The 19,079-nt window shown below is 35.2% G+C and overlaps 1 protein-coding gene across 9 annotated transcripts in view; it reads left to right on the top strand.

Moving 5' to 3' along the window:
- EVI5 (ecotropic viral integration site 5) overlaps nt 1–19,079 on the top strand; it is a 197,235-nt gene that overhangs the window by 57,273 nt on the left and 120,883 nt on the right. For all 9 annotated transcript variants that reach the window (XM_055340087.1, XM_055340091.1, XM_055340092.1 and 6 more), the window contains 4 exons: nt 9,469–9,658; nt 10,313–10,537; nt 11,305–11,379; nt 17,230–17,355. In XM_055340087.1, coding sequence (XP_055196062.1) covers nt 9,469–9,658; nt 10,313–10,537; nt 11,305–11,379; nt 17,230–17,355 — 616 coding nt within the window. The remainder of the gene's footprint in view (nt 1–9,468; nt 9,659–10,312; nt 10,538–11,304; nt 11,380–17,229; nt 17,356–19,079) is intronic.

Genomic DNA, 19,079 nt, shown 5'->3' with positions numbered 1-19,079 from the left:
CATACTCCAGATACCCAAAAGAGAACCCATTGTTTTCCTTCTCCTCCATTATATTTTTCAATCATGGTATTATTGTGAGAGGCTTTTTCTTTGATGTTTATCAAGCTACTCTTTTTTTTCTCGTATGCCCATCATGAAGTACACCCTCTACTGTTTTCCTTAAATAGGTGACCCGTTGGTGAGAATAAGTTTCAGTTCCTCAGTAGCAAAATTATGGTGAAGGTAATCTGCCTAATAAGATAAAATTGAAACTACTTTCTGTTAGCATATTCGCTTGTTCTCAGTTTAGTCACTAGTTCTGTCCATCAGGGAAATGGAAGTTCTTTTTCTCTCCTGAGTCTTCTAAGCTTCTGGAGCAGCCAAATGTAGATTCACTTAAAGCGTAGTCCAACTGAAAATTAGCTTTCTCGCACTCCCATCTCAGTTAATGTGGGGTTATAGCCATTGTAAATGCTGTCCTTAGAGCAAAAACTTGGAGTTGCTTACTTAGGCTGAGGATTATGTATTCTCCAATAAATAAACATCCAATCTTTGATGTTTTAGTCTGGCAGCATTCTGGGAGGATGAATAAATTTGGGCTTATGAATTACTGTATAATAGTGGAAGATAAAAAAATGGCCAGGAGGCCACACAACCCTGTGGAGAATGCCTTTGATTGTAGCATATACAATATTCCTGCTGGGTCAGTATTCTTTTCCTTGAATCTGTTAAATTTCTTATATTAGTCATAAGGAAATTATGATGGGATAGAAAGGTACTTTCTTTTTCTGCAATAAGTCTGTACAAGGCAGTGAACCCACATGCACTGCAAAAAGGGAAATAAGTACGTTTTGAATAGACTTCTCAGCAGTACACAGACCTGTGAGTAATGCTGTATTACCATTTTTCCAGTTGCTAGTCTCAAGTCTTTTTTTTTTTTTTTTTAAGATTTTATTTGTTTATTCATGAGAGACAGAGAGAGGCAGAGACACAGGCAGAGGGAGAAGCAGGCTCCTCACAGGGAGCCTGATGTGGGACTTGATCCCTGGACCCAAGATCACAACTTGGGCTAAAGCTCAACCACTGAGCCTTTCTGGCATCCCAACTAGCCTCAAGTCTTTGGAAATTGTTGACATTTTCAGACAGCGTATACTTTCTACTACCATGTCAGAATATTTTAATTATATTACAACTAGGTGGCAACCTTTTAGGAGTCTTCCTGAGTTGTTTCATTACTGTATTTAGCAAAGAGGAATAAGAAGACATGATTCTAACTACATATTCTGTAAAGTACATTCTCTTTTCTTTCTTTCTTTCTTTCTTTCTTTCTTTCTTTCTTTCTTTCTTTCTTTCTTTCTTTCTTTCTTTCTTTCTTTCTTTCTTTCTTTTCTTTTCTTTTCTTTCTTTCTTTCTTTCCTTTTCTTCTTTCCCCAAAGATTGTATGTGTTTATTAGAGAGAGAGAGAGAGAGAATGAGCAGGAGGGAGGAGGCAGAGAGAGGGGGAGAAGTAGACTCCTTGCTCAGCAGGGAGCCGGATACTGGGCTTGATCCCAGGACCCTAAGATCATGACCTGAGCCAAAGGCAGACATCTAACCAACTGAACCACCCAGGCTCCCCAAGTCTACATTTTCTTTATGAATGTGTAAATTCTTTTTCTGTGTACCATGATTTAGTAGCTCAATGGGGAGAGTCTTGACAGAATCAGTTCAAGTATTACTTTCTGGAAAATGTTCCAACTCTCTAACAAAAGACTTCTTTATTATACCTATAGCATTGAAAAAAAATTCTGAAGTTCATCTTTAGAAAAGTCTGAGGGCGGGATCCCTGGGTGGCGCAGCGGTTTGGCGCCTGCCTTTGGCCCAGGGCACGATCCTGGAGACCCGGGATCGAATCCCACGTCGGGCTCCCGGTGCATGGAGCCTGCTTCTCCCTCTGCCTGTGTCTCTCTCTCTCTCTCTCTCTGACTATCATAAATAAATAAAAATTAAAAAAAAAAAAAAAGAAAAGAAAAGTCTGAGGGATCCCTGGGTGGTGCAGCGGTTTGGCACCTGCCTTTGGCCCAGGGTGCGATCCTGGAGACCTGGGATCGAATCCCACATCGGGCTTCCAGTGCATGGAGCCTGCTTCTCCCTCTGCCTGTGTCTCTGCCTCTCTCTCTCTCTGTGACTATCATAAATAAATAAAAATTAAAAAAAAAATTAAAAAAAAGTCTGAAATTTGCTAGAGTGACCAATGAATTTGAAAAGGAAAAGATGGAATAATGTTCATATTTTCCTTTCTTTACAAAATAGATACATTGAAGGGCACTTGGGTGGTGCATTTGATTAAGAGTCCGGTTCTTAGTTTCAGCCCAGGTCCTAAACTCGGGGTCCTGGGATTGAACCCTGCATTGGGCTCTATGCTAAGCATGGAGTCTTCTTGGGATTTTCTTTCTTCCTACCCCTATGCCCCTCCTATTTGTGCTATCTCTCTGTCTCTAAAATAAATATAATCTTTAAAAAACAACAACAGCAAAACAAAATACATATATTTAATATATAAAAAACAGTCCTTTACAAAGTAATAGTCATTTAAAAAAAAGTTTTAAAGGGCTTAAACTACTCAGCAATAAAAAGAAACAAACTAGCCTTCCTGAAAGGGCTTTCAGGAATAGAAAAGCAGTAGATTCTCACCTAATTGTCACTACTCCTAGAGTCATTAACCATAGATAGTATTTTCTCTTTCTTTCTTTCTTTCTTTCTTTCTTTCTTTCTTTCTTTCTTTCTTTCTTTTCTTTTCTTTTCTTTTCTTTTCTTTTCTTTTCTTTCTTTTCTTTCTTTTCTTTCTTCATGAGAAACACAGAGAGGAGAGAGAGAGGCAGAGACACAGGCAGAGGGAGAAGCAGTCTCCATGCAGGGAGCCTGATGTGGGACTCGATCCCAGGTCTCCAGGATCACGCCTGGGCTGAAGACAGCGCTAAACCGCTGAGCCACCAGGCTGCCCCCATAGATAGTATTTTCTATAAATTTTTATAAAGTTGGTGTATAATTTGCAATCAGAGAAATGCTCAGTTCTTTAATTTGAGTTTTGACACATTTGTGTGTAAACCGTCCATTAACACATAGACGATTTCTATCATGTTAGAAAATTTCTGTCATCCCAGAAAATTCCCTCATTCCCTTTCTAGCATCCTCACCCCTCTGAAACTTATTTTGATTTTTATTTCCATTGATATATTTTACCTGTTCTTTTTTTATATAACACTTTTTGAGATATTATTCACATACATGCAATTCACCAATCTAAAGTATACATACAACTCTGTTTTTTTCACATATCCAGAGTTGTATAACCATCACCACAAGGAAGCACATGTCCATAAGCAGTTACTATTCCATTCCTTCTTGCTCCTCTCACTTCTACTCCATTTCTCAGCAAAAACTAATCTACTTTCTGAGTTCTAGATATTTTATATCTGTAGAGTCATACAATGTTTCCTTTTGTGACTTCTTTCACTTTACATAATGTTCTCAGGGTTTGTCCTTGTTGTAGCATGTACCAATACTTCCATCCCCTTTTATGACTAATACTTCATCGTATGGCTATACCAGTGTGGTTTTTTTTAAAAAATCCATTTAACAATTAATGGACATTTGCATTGTTTCCACTTTTTGGCTAATGTGAATAATGCTGCCGCTAACATGTGTTATGTAACTTTTGTGCACTGTCACCACAGGAAATTGCGTGTCCATTAGCAGTCACTTCCCTTCCCTTCTTGGGCATAGATTTTCATTTCTCTTGATTGTATACTTAGGAGTAGAATTGGTGTTCACATGATAATTCTTTGTTTAATCATTTGAAGAATTACCATACTGTTTTCCAAAATGGTTTTTACCATTTTACATTCCTAAAACTGGTGCCTAAGATTTCCTGTGTCTACATTTCTTCACCAACACTTGTTATTAGGTGTTTTTGATTATAGCCATCCTAGTGGTTGTGAAGTGGTGCCTATTAAGGTTTTGGTTTGCATTTCCCAAATGATTAGTGATGTTGAACAACTTTTCATATGCTTATTGGCCATTTGTAATTTTTTTGAAAAATGTTTATTCTGATTATTTGACCATTTTTTAATTGGGTTGTTTGTCTTTTCAGTGAGTCATAAGAATTTCTTATATATTCTAGATAAAAGTCTTCTGAGTTGCAATTTTTTTTTCCTATTCTGTGGGTTTTCTTTTCACTTTCTTGATGGATCTAGTAAGGTATGAAACATTTTTAATTTTGATGAGTTCAATTTGTGTGTGTTTGTGTATTATTTATTTATTCAATACTTTTGGTGTCATATTAAGAAGACTTTACTTAACCTAGAGTCATGAGGATTTACTCTTATATTTTCTTCTATCTTGTTCTTGAACTTCATATAAATGGAATCATGTAGTATATGCTTTTTTGCATCTGGCTTCTTTCACTCAACCTAACATTTGTAAGATTCATCTATGTTATTATGTGTATCAGCAGTTTGTTACTTTCTTTTTTCTTCATTTTTTTAGTTTTTTTTTTCTTTTTATTGCTGAGTAGTATTGCAGTGAATGAAATGTATCACAATTTGATCATTTATTTTTTCTGGATATTTGGGTTGTTTTGGGTTTTAACTATTATGAATAAAGCTTCTATGAACTTTCTTCAAGTCTTTCTGAGGACATAGGTATTCGTTTCTCTTGCTGGGTCATATGAAAATGTATTTAGTCCTTCAAAGTGGTTGAAGTATGACCATCAATATATGACAGTTAAAATTGCTGCCATCCTGGGCAACACTTGTTATGGTCAATCTTTAAAATTTAGCCATTCTAATACATAGTGTGATTTTAGCTTACATTTCTCTGATGACTAAAGTTGTTCAATGTTTTTTGATTTCTTATTGGCCACTTGATCTTCTTTTGTAAAATGTCAATTTTAGGTCTTACTCATTTAAAAACTGTATTAACTTCTGATTGTAAGATTTTTTGTATATTCTGGATACTGATCTTTTGTTAGATACATATGTTGAGAACACTTTTTTCTTAATCTATCACTTACCTTTTCATTTTCTTAAGGGTATCTTTTGAAGAGCAAAGTTTTTAAGTTTGATTAAGTCTACTTTATTTTTTCATCAGTTTTTTTTATGGTTAGTGTTTCCTTGTGTCCCATGAACACATTTGTTTCCTCCAAGGTTGTAAAGGATTTTTCCTGTTTTCTTCAAGGAGTTTTAATAATTTTAACTTTTATATTCATAGCTGTTGTCCATTTGAGTCACTTCTGTATGTCAGGGACAGTATTTTAAATAATGTAGTATCTTTATTTGGAATACTTCATTTATACGTTTTTTTCTTATACTTCTGTATATTTGTGTATGTTATTTCACTGTCCTCTGTTCAGGTTTTCTATTTCTTGCTTCCAGTTTTAGTAGTTTGTGGTTTTCCAGAAATGCACCCATTTCTTCTAGATTACCTAATTTATTGGCGTAAAGCTGCTCATAATAAGTTTTTAAGATCATTTGTATTTCCTTGATATTGGTGGTGATCTCTCCTTTCTCATTCATGATTTTATTAATTTGAGTCTTTTCTCTGATCTTTTAAATAAGGCTGGCTAATGGTTTGTCTATTTTATTAATTCTTTCAAAGAACCAACTCCTGGTTTTGTTAATCTGTTCCACAGTTCTTCAGGTCTCTATTTCATTGGGTTCTGCTCGAATCTTTATTAACTCTCTTCTTCTGCTGGGTGTAGGATCTATTTGCTGGTTTTCCTCCAGGTCCTTTAGGTGCAAGGTTAGCTTTTGTATTTGAGTTCTTTCCAGTTTTTGGATGGATGGTTGTATTGTGATGTACTTCCCTCTCAAGACTGCTTTTGCTGTATCCCAAAGATTTTGAAAGGTTATATCTTCATTCTCATTAGTTTCCATGAATCTTTTTAATTCTTCTCTAATTTCCTGGTTTACCCTTTCATCTTTTAGCAGGATGGTCCTTAACCTCCACGTGTTTGAAATCCTTCCAAACTTCTTCTTGTGATTTGGTTCTAATTTCAAAGATTATGGTCTGAAAATATGCAGGGGATGATCCCAATCTTTTGGTATCGGTTAAGACCTGATTTGTGACCCATTATGTGGTCTATTCTGGAGAAAGTTCCATGTGCACTTGAGAAGAATGTGTATTCAGTTGCGTTTGGATGTAAAGTTCTGTAAATATCTGTGAAATCCATCTGGTCCAGAGTGTATCATTTAAAGCTCTTGTTTCTTTCCAGATGTTGTGCTTAGAAGATCTCTCGATTATAGAAAGCACTACATTCAAGCCACCAAGTATAAGTGTATTATTATTATCTAAGTATGTCTTAACTTTGGTTATTAATTGATTGATATACTTGGCAGCTCCCACATTCAGGGCATAAATATTGATGAATTGTTAGGTCCTCTTGTTGGATAGATCCTTTAAGTATGATATAGTGTCCCCTCTTCATCTCTTACTACAGTCTTTGGGATAAACTTTAGTTTATCTGATATAAGGATGGCTACCCCTGCTTTCTTTTGAGGGCCATTTGAATGGTAAATGGTTCTCCAACCTTTTATTTTCAGACTGTAGGTGTCCTTATGTCTAAAATGAGTCTCTTGTAGACAGCAAATAAATGGGTCCTGCTTTTTTATCCAGTCTGAAACCCTGTGCCTTTTGATGGGGTCATTAAGCCCATTCACGTTCAGAGTTACTATTGAAAGATGAATTTAGTGTCATCATTATACCTATTCAGTCCCTGTTTTAGTGGATTGTTCCCTTCCACTTCCTCTTTCTATTACAGAATCCCCCTTAGTGTTTCTTGCAGAGCTGGCTGAGTGGTCACATATTCTTTCAGTTTCTGCCTGTCTTGGAAGTTCTTTATCTTTCCTTCCATTCTGAATGAGAGCCTTGCTGGATAAAGTATTCTTGGCTGCATGTTCTTCTCATTTAGGACCTATTTCAGTGTCCTCTGAAGATAAGCTATTTTACCCTCTTTTCTAACTCACACCCATGATTGCACCTGGCATTCCTGCTTACACCAAAAGTTATAACTTGGCAATCTCTGAGACCTTTCTAACTCTCTAAAAGCCTTCTGTTAAGGGACTTTTTCATCTATACTTCCTTTGTATCTCAAACTTATGTTTAGCTTAGGAAATACCAGTATTTCCTTTTTAACTACATGTCTCTATTGATGGTAGTGCAGTAGTTAAATTACTTGGCATATAACAAGCACTTAATGAATAATTAACTGAAATAAATAACTTCGGCTCAAGTTATTTCAGTAAAGTTTGTTTTTCTATACTATTTAGAATTCAGAGGGATTAGACTCATACATAAAAGTATTTACATAGGTAGGCTAATTTTTTCCATAAGATATATTTTGGACTTACTGAAATAATATCTATGGAAAAAACAGAAGTTAAGTAAACACCATCATTAATTATTTTTTCTAATAAAGAATATTTATAGCAAATAGTTTGACCCTTAATTTTTCTGTTTCTAGCAACATTTGAGATATTTTATATAAATTATTGTTGCAATGGAAATAAACTATCCCATAAATAAGAATAGAATTTGTTCAGTTTATGTTATTGAGTTTTATTATTGAATATGACATATTTGGGATTTGAAGTTTTTTTTAATATGGAGATTTTTATTTTATTTTAACTCAGTAATGTACTTTGCACTGAGCTAAATCCTGTCAGGAACAAAAGGATGATTAAGTTATAAATCTCCCACACAAAGGGTATTTCTATAGTCTATTCAGTAGGATTTGACACATATGTTTCTTTATTAGTTTTTATTTATCTTAAATTACTATTGGGAGCATTTCTTGTATCCTAAGCAGATGACTTTCTCAAGAAAGTACTGGAAGTATATGGTAGCCATGTTAAAAACACAAATAGATCTTTTAGGGTTCTTATTTGAATGACATGTAATTTACATCTTTATAGTGATGAAGCCACATTTTCCAACCTTTCTTGATAGTCTGTTTCTTTATGAAAGAAATAATGGATTTGATGTGATGAGTCATGGACTTGATCTCTGAAATTATCTTAATTCATCTTTCAACAGATAAGGAAACATAAAGTTGATAGAGCCTTAAGAGTGAAGAGGTCTCACTTTGAGAGTGCAAACCCAATGATAAATAAAAGCTGTTAGTTGCCTGAGTTTTTGGGAGATAGTAGGGATTATCGTGATACCTGGGTGGCTCAGTAGTTGAGTGTGTCTGCCTTTGACTCAGAGCATGATCCCAGACTCCTGGGATTGAGTCCTACATCAGGCTCCTTTTTTTTTTTTTTTAATTTTTTTTTTATTTTAAATTATTTATTTATGATAGTCACACAGAGAGAGAAAGAGAGGCAGAGACACAGGCAGAGGGAGAAGCAGGCTCCATGCACCAGGAACCCGATGTGGGATTCGATCCCGGGTCTCCAGGATCGTGCCCTAGGCCAAAGGCAGGCGCCAAACCGCCGCGCCACCCAGGGATCCCCTACATCAGGCTCCTTAAAGCCTGCTTATGTCTCTGCCTCTCACTCTCTCTCTCTGTCTGTCATGAATAAATAAAATAAAATCTTAAAAAAAAATAGTAGGGACTTTGGAGACTGAGTGGGTTAAAGTACTCCATCTAAAGAGTGAAGCACCTACTCTGCTATACCTTGTTGTTCCTGTGCAGGAATATGGGCCTGGTTTTGTCCTATCTTTTTATTTTTCAAGAGAATCGCCAGAGTTGTGAATAAATATGAATATATGTGTATATAAACAAGTAAAATATTCCAATTTAATATTAATAATTGTTCAGTTTATACAAACACTGTATGGCCAAACAAAACACTTTGGGGGGCAGATTTATACGTGGGTAGAGAAAAGTGAAAAAAGAAGTGGTCTTTTTGGGTGATTTGTATGGCCCTGCCTTGCTTTTTTTTAGCCTACGACACATTCGAAACATGTTAGGATTAGTTCTTTCGTAAAATTTGTTATACCTGTTCCAACTGTAGTTTCTTTATTTCTGAAGCCCTCCCAACTACTTTTCTCACCGAATTTCTTCTAATTTGTATTTTTTAGTGAGATGAAGGGAAATTATGTTGGGACTAATAGCACTAAAATATTTCACATAATTTACTATCAAGTTTTGAAATTTGGGGCACCTGATGGCTCAGTCAGGCATCTAACTCTTGGTTTTGGGTCAGGTCATGACCTCAGGGATGTGGAATTGAGCCTTGTGTCAGACAGAGTCTGCACTCAGTGCAGAAGTCTGTTTGAGGTTCTTTTTCTTTCCTTCTCTCCCTATCTCTCAAAGTCTTTAAAAAGTTTTTGAAATTGCCATGTTTAGATGAAAAAAATATAGCAGTAATTTTATAGATGCCAAGAAGATTATTGAAATTGTGTATATTCTAAAACCATGGCTATAGTGCAGCTCTAAGTATCATCATTACTTCATCTGGTATCACTGTGAAATTAGATCTTGAGCAATTTTTAATTATGTTTTAGATTGTTAGAGACGGATAGTAAGTCTTTAAGATCTGTAAATGGGTCAAGAAGAAACAGTGGCTCCTCCCTTGTATCAAGTTCATCAGCCTCTAGCAACCTCAGCCACCTTGAAGAAGATTCTTGGATTCTTTGGGGAAGAATTGTAAATGAATGGGAAGATGTACGCAAAAAAAAGGAAAAGCAAGTTAAGGTATTCATATTCTTTCTTGAAGTTCTTCCTCTTATCCCAAAGGGGCATCAAGGCATGAGTTAATAGATTTTTAAAAAATCAGATTCTAATACTTTCCAAGTGCTATAATAAAGAGCTCTGTTTTATATGTTTTCATTTATTTGTGCCTGTAAAAGTTTTGATTTGTAGATACCAGTTTTTATAAGTGTCTCCTAATGGCAGAAATATATAGCTGAAAATTATTTTAGAAATTAAATTTTTGCATTTTTTTAATATTCAGGAATGAAGTTGTAATACCCAGCATCTTTGAATTATTAGTATTTTACTTTTTTTTTTTTTTGGCCTGCAACACCTCTTTGATAGTTAATGGTTACTGTGCTTTCATTCACAGCTCTGCAGATTATCAATTCCTTCCTTAATAGCTTTAGAGGCCATACTTTGGGAGAAATGCCAAGAATTTATCCATGGTATTGTAGCCCCCTGACCAGAATAGGACACACTCAAGGGCCAAGTCTTAGCCTTGGTTAAAAGGTTCCCTAGTATTAAGGGTAGCTTTGTAAATTATAAATTTGATAAAGTGTTCCATTCCATTCCAAAGCCCAATATGTCTTCCATGGCTTTTAAGGTAGGAGACTTAAATGGTTCATTTTAAAAATTTTATCTTTTTATTTTTAGGAGCTTGTTCGTAAAGGGATACCCCACCACTTTAGAGCAATAGTTTGGCAACTTTTATGTAGCGCACAAAGTATGCCAATTAAGGATCAGTATTCAGAACTCCTGAAAATGACCTCACCGTGTGAAAAATTGATCCGAAGGGACATTGCTAGAACTTATCCTGAACACAATTTTTTTAAGGAAAAAGATAGCCTTGGACAGGAGGTTTTATTTAATGTAATGAAGGTAAGTTTTATTTATTCATTTTTTGAAGTGAATTCTCAGAAGGCTGAAATTATACATATAGTGAAGCATGAACCTTCACAAGTTTCTTTTTCAGAAATTTGTCATTAGAATAATTTCTGTTTTAATTTTAATGCTACATTACTGTTAATTTTGGAGAACTTACAAAATTCATCCCTTTGCTTGGTATTAGTTGGTTAAAATCAAATAGCCTATAAATCAATATACACCATAGAAAGATCCTTTATGAAAATGGATCATTTATCTTATGTGAGTTCCATAATCTCGGAACAAAGTTTTCTGCTTACTGTGGCCAATACTGCTAAAAGCTCTTAGCTCTTAAAAGTGTGTGCCATTGTCATTTTTTTCTTTCAATATTGCCTTTTTTCTTCTCATAATTCCTTTCCCTTTCAACTACTTCTGTGAAATATTAATTTCTTCTTAAACCATTTCAGTTTTTCCAATGCTTTACCTTAACCTTACTCTGGTTTTACCTCAGGTAAACATTTTATAAGATTTGTTACTTCACTGATTTATTTTCTTGTCCTTAGGAGCTCTCAGTTTCTAATTGGGAAATTGTAAAAAAAAAATTTATGTAATAAATCACCTACTTTTTAAACACTTATAGGATAATCTCTACAACCAGCAAGCAAAAGCTTTTCTAAAAAATAAATGGTCTTTACTCCACTCTATATTTTTAGGTGTTTAGAGAAGGAAGATATAATATAATATAGCATGTTAAAGTCTTCTGAACATTTTTTACTTTTTAGGCATATTCTTTAGTGGATCGTGAGGTTGGTTACTGTCAAGGAAGTGCTTTTATAGTTGGATTGTTGCTTATGCAGGTAAGTTAGTATAAGTATTAAGTGTCTGATTAAGTTCTTTATTGAAGTTGGGTTGGTGAATTTAAAAATCAAACTTGTTTTTATTGTTTGATACTAGGAATTTTTCCCTAGGCATAATTTAAATAGGGATATTTAGTTTGCACTTGAAAATATTAAAAGTGTTGAAAGTAACATATGCAATAATATCCTGCCACTAAATGAAATGTCAGTTTCATTGTGGCCATAATATCCCACTAAAGCCTGTATCTACTTTTAAATCTTAAATTATATGTTAATGTTTAATAAAGACTAATCTTTTCTCATCCAAGGAGGACATGATTGAGGTGTTGGTATGAAAATCTTGTTTATAGCATCCATCTTTGAAATTTACACAGAAATTTTGGTTGTCATAGATTTGAGGGCTTGTTACGCCTATCTTGTTATATAGGCTCTAAAATATAGGTACTCAATTATTTTTATTGTCCTGAAGATATAACCTATATTTCTATTAGCAGCAACTAATTTTGGAGTGGGTTTAGGAGGGATGTTTTTAGAAGTCATGAACAGATCCTCAGTTTATAAATTGAATTAAGGGAATTGACTAATAGTGTTTTCTCTTCACCTTTGTTGAAATTTTTTTTAAAAGTCTATCGTACTCTATATGATTCTCAGACTAAAATATAGTCTGAAGAGAAACCTTGGAGATAGCTTGATTTGAGTCATTCATACACACACACACACACATAGTCATCAGCTTTGAACCCAGTATCATATATATATATATATATATATATATATATATATATGATACTCATATATGTATGTATGTTGGTTTTTGTATCTCAGTACTACACATATATATATATATGATACTCATATATGTATGTATGTTGGTTTTTGTATCTCAGTACTACACTGAGTTTTGTGAATGTGGGCTAGATTATTTAATCTCTCTTTGAGCCTTAATTAGATAATACTATCTACTTTCCGATGCATTGTGAGGTCATATGAAATAATAAATGTAAAAATCTAGCATGGTGTTTGCCACATAGTAGACATGCAGTCAAAGTTCAGTGACTTGCCGCCCAAGATCACTCTTCTTGGTAGATAAAAGCAGAGTAGGAACCTGAAACTGTTTCCCCTTGCTTTGCTTCAATTTCCCAGCAGTTCTGCCTGAGTTTTAAACCTCTGTAACTATCAAACTACTTTTCTGAGTAGCAAAAACCTGATGTCAGAGACACTGGTGACAGATTAATAAGATTAATGAGTGACAGATTTTTATTTTGTTTTATAACATAATAACTACTACTGATTGTTGTAAGATAACTGTCCATTTCTAGGTGACATTTGGATTGTAAATAATAAAAACAAAACTAGATTTGTTGAGGTATAACAGCTTTGCACAGTTGTGATTTTTCCTAATTTGTATTCGGTAGGGTTTTTACTACTGAACTCTCAAGCATTCCTATTATCAATCCAGTGATTTTTTTTTCATAATTCTATTCTTTTTACTTTCTAAATTAGCTTCAAAATAACCTTTCAGTATTTATTTCTGTTAAACATTTAAAGAACGGGATTTTCCTTACTTGAGTTAGGAATCTCATAACTGCAGAGCTAGGCCTGTATGAATCCTAAGGCGCCATTACATTTTTCTTCAGGATAGTGTAGGCAATGCTGGTAGCAGTATTTTTATTTAATGATTAATTTCCTTAGCTAGAATTATCAATGGCAGCTAATATATTACCATATAATAATTTTCTAGCCCAGGGCCATAAACTAGAAAATTTGGTGCAGCCAGATTCAAAAGCTCCCTCTGTTTTTAAAGTATATTCTTTAATACTGTGTGCTATAGTGCCTCCCACATGTTAGCTTGGCAAAATAACTTAGAGTCTGAGAAAAATTTTTGCAAAGTTAGCTTAATTAATACATGTTTTTAAAAATAGCTACAAGTGCTGGATATATGTTTGGTGTATATCTTAATACTCCTATAAAATTAGGTAGATTTTGTCTCCTTTAGACTTTTGCAAAAGGCATGGATTCTCATTAAGTCAGTGTCATAGAGAAAATATGTAGCAGCTCTAAGATTCGGTGCTCAGATTTTTAATGGAAAGGAGTGGCTATAAAACAACTGGGTGATTGTTCTTCATATTTATATTTTCCTTGGTATCACACTTTTTGTTTTGTGACTATTGTTTCAGTCTTCTTGAGAAGGACCCAATGATTTTTTTTTCTTTTATTCAATTACTTCAACTTTTTAAAAAATATTGTCAGTTCCCATATCAGTGCTATTGCAGAGGAGGGAGGGAATGAAACTTTTTTGATAATGTTCAGAAGAGAAGAAATTCTTATAAGACAAAAAATTGATTCATCCTCACTGTGACTAGAATGAGGGGTGGTAGGGGTGGAATGGAAAGGGAAAGGTAGTGGTAGAAGAAGAGGTTAGAGAAATAGTAAGGTGTCATATAATGTAGGGCCTTGTAAGGATTTTGGCTTTTACTGAGGATATGACAGGCTACTAGAGTGTTTTGAGCAGTAGAGTGAAATTGTCTAATTCATGCTTTAAAAGGATCACTTTGCAGCTCCATGCTGATGGGGAACAGACAGTTGGGAAGGAAACACGGGAAGGTGGCAGAGAGACCCATAAATGATGTAGGAAAGATACTGGATTCAAAGCTGATGACCAAGAAAGAATTCTTGAGATGTCTGGGGCAAAAAGCTGGTTTTATTAAAGCATGGGGACAGGACCATCTGCAGAAAGAGCTGTACTGGGTTCATGAGGAGTGGCCTATTATGTACTTTCAAGTTGGGAGGGGGTTAGGGATAGTGTAGGTCTCTAAGGAATTTTGAAAACAGGGTTTCCAGGACTTTGATGGAGCTAGTTATGGTTGGGAAAAGGTCACTTATTACTGCCTAATGAAACCTTAGTCATGAAACCCTTTAGATATGTATTGGTGGGTCGGTCATATGCTTGGGGGATGATTGCCAACATGTATCTGGGAAGGTAGAGATAAAGGAAGTTTCCAAAGGACTTTTTATTTGTCAAAGTAGACTTACAGAATTCTGGGGTCAGGCTAAGATTGCCTTTGCCCTTAGCGAATTATTAACATTGAGACAGCTGAGTTCCTGGAGGAATGTCACTTTGCCTGTTTCAAGGACTTGTCAGTGGGATGGAATGGAAAGACTTTTCTTCCACTTTTGCTTCCCACATCCGTGAAGAGGTTCTTGGAATTGTCCAGACAATGCACTGCTCTTTTGATGGTGGTTTGGACTAGGTATCTCTGGTCAGAAGTGGTTGATTCTTGAAATAATTTGAATTTAGAGCCAACAGGAGTTACTGATAGATTGGATGTGTAGTAAAAGAGAAAGGAGACAGTGATGATGCATAAAGGTTTTGAGTGGAAGTTTGGGCAAAGAATGGCAGGTAGGAAACTAGGAGTGGTTTGAGATGTCTTTTGGACATCCCAGTGGAAGTATAAGTAGGGTAGTTGGAAATATGAGACCAGAACTAAAAGTTCAGGCCAATAGAAGAGAGAGACTGGGGGCTATAAAATGGTTGCAGATGCAGGTAGAATGGTATTGTGGTGAGGTGAGAATGGGAAAATTCTGTTGTAATTGCTTCTAATTTTTAAAAAACTGAAATACCAATAAGATCATTAACTTAGAGTTGGTGGGAAGGAGGTAATGGAAGCTTGAGGACAGAGAAGAAAGTTTGCAATGGTGGCCTAGGAGAATGAGAGTGATTGAAGTAGGGAAATAAAATATACCAGAAGCATTAAAGGTCCACAGAATTCAAAGTGAGACTAGCCAGCATGGTTAAATGTTTTGTTTTTATCCAGCCACTTTCTCCTGCCTAAATGTAGTTGTAGAGTTGGATTTATTCAAGGGTGGAGTTTTTCAGTTGGAATTATTACTGAGAGAGAAAGACGTGCAATTGTGGATTTAAATGAGTGAATAAATATAGCAAAGACCACACAAAAGAGCTGGGAACAGAAAAAAGGTAATGTGGTATAAATGAGTAATAGACTTGCAAGTCATATATACTCCTTGGGTATTAATCTTCATCACAACGCTGTGAAATTAAGTGTTATTTTACCCATTTGATGTATATTGAAACTGAGCAATAGAGAGGTTAATTTGCTGAAGGTCACATAGCTATTAAGTGGACTTTGAATCTTAAGTGGTGTGGCTCTAGAGCCTGAGCAGGGATCACTGGAAGAAAGGAAGACAAAGATCTGCTAGGCCAGGGCATTAGTCCTCATGAAATGAGTGGGGTTTGGGTACGTGACCTAGAAGTTACTACAAAAAAGAGAAGTAGTAAGTAATACCCACAAGTATCTGTTTCAGAGAGAAGAGGGAGTCATTGCAATGACGATGAGTCAGCAAGGTCCAAGGAAGGGCATATACCTATTTCCTGGTTTCTTCCAGTGAGATGGGAAAGGAAACAGCCATCTTAGGGGAGACAAGATTCAGTTAGAGGAAAAAGATGAAAGAACATTTGGTAAAGAGATTGAGGATCTAGTTAGGATATTTTGTTGATGGCAGGTTATGAGTTCCAGAAAGTGCTATGGAAAAGGTATAGGGAAGGCTGGATATGGGGTTAGATTAAAGAGCAGTAGAACCACATGAAATGAGAGTTCTGGGTTCTTGGGCTTCTTGCAGTGAAGTAAACTAATGGGAATGATGGGATTGATAAGAATGGTCTCCAAGGCAGAATTGTGGCTATATGTTTTTGGAAGAAGGAAGGAAGTACAGGTTTTACCAACAGTAACACTTCTATCCATGGCTGTGGCAAGACCAGGAGAAAAGTAATTAGAAGCAGTCTTTAGTAAGAAAACTACCTAGAGAGACTAGGTTTTCTCTTTTAAAACACCTTGATATAATGTGAGTAAATGAGCATTGGAAAATTAGCAAATGTTCTGAATATCCGTGAGGTCTTTTAAGAGCTCTTACATTCATTATCTTATTTGATATAGTTTTTTTTTGTGAGTTATACATAAAATTTGAAATTGGTACTTTTAAACCTTGCTTACAGATTCTTTGAAAATTTATTTTATGTGTGTGTGTGTGTGTTTAAAAATACTTTTGCTGTATCATATCATTTTTGCTCAGAACTGTTGAAAGTTTTCCCATTTCATGTAAGGTAAAAGCCCAAATCTTACAGTGACTTCTAAAACCCTATGTATTCTGGTTCCCTGTATTTCTCCTTCATAACCTAACCACCCCTTGTAGAATTCCTCCTAATTAGTAGTCTCTTGTTTGCTGTTGCTTGAGCATGCCAATTGTGATTCTACTTAAAGGCCTTATATTATTCCTTCTCCCAGGACTACTCTTTCCTCAATTGCTCCCTTATTTTCTTCAGTACTCTGTTGAAATGCTGCCTTATCAAGGGACTTGCCCTAACCTACCTACATAAATAATGTATCTCCCCAGCATTTCCTGTTACCCTACTCTATTTTATTTCCATAGTACTCAAAACCATTAGGCATACATATGAATTGGTTTATTACATGTATTGTCTATCTCCCCTCAGTAGGATGTTCAGGTTTCATGAGAGTAGAGTGTTTATTTCGTTCAGTGGTATATACCCAGAAAAACAGAAGTATCTGGCTCTAACTGAATATTGATTTATTGAATTCATAAATCAGGCAAGTGAGGCAGTTAGTCTCAGAGGTTATAAGATTTGTTTAACTTTTCATTCTGAGAATGGGAGATCAGAACCTTTTGATTCCAGGTTCAGTGTGCTTAACATTGTATCACATGGCCTCTCAAAACTCTATTTCTCGTTGGAAGGGTACTTAGTTTAAATAGAATTTAGCTTATTTGTATATCACAGAACATTAACCTATATTGCTTCCCCCCCTTCTAATGTAGATGCCAGAAGAAGAAGCTTTCTGTGTATTTGTTAAATTAATGCAAGATTATAGACTTCGTGAACTTTTTAAACCAAGTATGGCAGAATTGGGCCTTTGTATGTACCAGTTTGAATGCATGATACAGGTAAAATAGTAGTATTCACAGGCATATTGTGAATTTTTGTCATCTTGGTTTGAGTGATGACTAAGTAAACTTAATGTTTAAAGTGTTATAGCAATTGAAAAATCAGTGTTTTAATCACATGATCATTCATTGGTTAACACAATTTAGACCTACTTCCCAGTTAGATACTGTTTACAAGTAGATCACAGTCTGGAACTCGACTGCTGTTCTCATATTCAAACTTTATGCATTTGTGCCTAATCTGTCACAACCACATTGCCTGAATGCATGAGTTTCCCCTTTATGCCCTATTGTATTCTATTGTTATATAGACTGTGCTCTCATAGGAGCTCCTGACATTATGACACTGACATCAGTTCATTTCCTTTGAGACTTGTTTGTTCTGGTTCTTTCAGTCCTCTCTCCTGCCTTTCTTTTTTTATCTCACTTTTTTGCTAGCCTGTAATCTGTTCTTAAAATAAGGCTTTTATGTTCCTAGTTTAAAACTGAGAGTCTAGTGTGAGGGTGTAGAGAAGAGCAGAGGAATCAAAATCAAATGAAAAATATTCTTTGTAATATTTTACCTTTCTGGAGTTAATTTATATATTTATATGTAGTAAACTAATATATATATTGTATTAACTAATACATATATATAATAATACATATACATAGTATATATATAGTATACACACACACACATATATAGTTTACTATATTGTCCTTTAATATAATAGTGTATTTTCATTTACTTAAATTTCAATTAGATAAGCAGAACTTAAGAATATAGGTTAATGATTCAGCTGACATGAGAGCCACTTTTACAAGTCTCCTTTTCCTGGCAGCCTTACCTGCAAGAATTTTAAAATCCTTTATCTTTTGTATGTGTAGTGGGAAAAAAGGGATATGCAAAGTGTTTGCACATTTTTTTGTGTGTGTTTGCACATATTTTTAAAGAAAAAGAGAAGATAAAGTCTTTTTTTTGAGAAGATAAAATCTTGAGATGATTCTTAAATTTTTCTTTCTGAAATAGTAGGCTTTTTTTTTTTTTAAGATTTTATTTATCAGAGAGAGAGAAAGAGGACATGAGGAGGGGAGGAACAGAGGTAAAGAGAGAGAAGTAGACTTCCTGCCTAGTAGGGAGGGAGCCCTATGTGGGGCTCAATCCCAAGACCCTGAGATCATAACCTGAGCTAAAGGCAGACGCTTAACTGACTGAGACTTATCACCCAGGCACCGATGTAGGCTTGTTTTAACCAACCTTAATCTTTCTTGGTTATTTTCAGTTCAATGTGTCAGTTAATGTTTTGAATTACTAGAATTGAGGGAGCATGTGTATTTTGGATGAAAAGGTAGGAAGGTAAGGATAGATAGCACCTGAAAGTGTTTCAGCATAGCATTTCTTTCCTTTACAATTTTTTTTTGGAGGGCAGCTGGGGTGGTTCGGCAGCTTAGCGCCACCTTCAGCCCAGGGCATGATCCTGGAGACCTGGGATCGAGTCCTGTGTCAGGCTCCCTGCATGGAGCCTGCTTCTCCTTTTGCCTGTCCTCTCTCTCTCTCTCTCTCTCTCTCTCTCTCTCTCTATCTCTATCTCTCTGTCTCTGTGTGTGTCTCTAATAAATAAAATCTTAAAAAAATAAAATAAAATAAATTTTGGAATTATTATAGTTTATAGAAAAGTATTAAAAATACTAGACACTGGTGTTTCCACCAACATGGATTAAGCAAATATTAAAGTTTATTT

This window comes from Nyctereutes procyonoides, unplaced genomic scaffold, assembly GCF_905146905.1.
Source record: "Nyctereutes procyonoides isolate TBG_1078 unplaced genomic scaffold, NYPRO_anot_genome, whole genome shotgun sequence".
Taxonomy (NCBI): domain Eukaryota; kingdom Metazoa; phylum Chordata; class Mammalia; order Carnivora; family Canidae; genus Nyctereutes; species Nyctereutes procyonoides.
The sequence above is the reverse complement of the archived record's forward strand: the minus strand, read 5'-3'. Positions and strand labels throughout refer to the sequence as shown.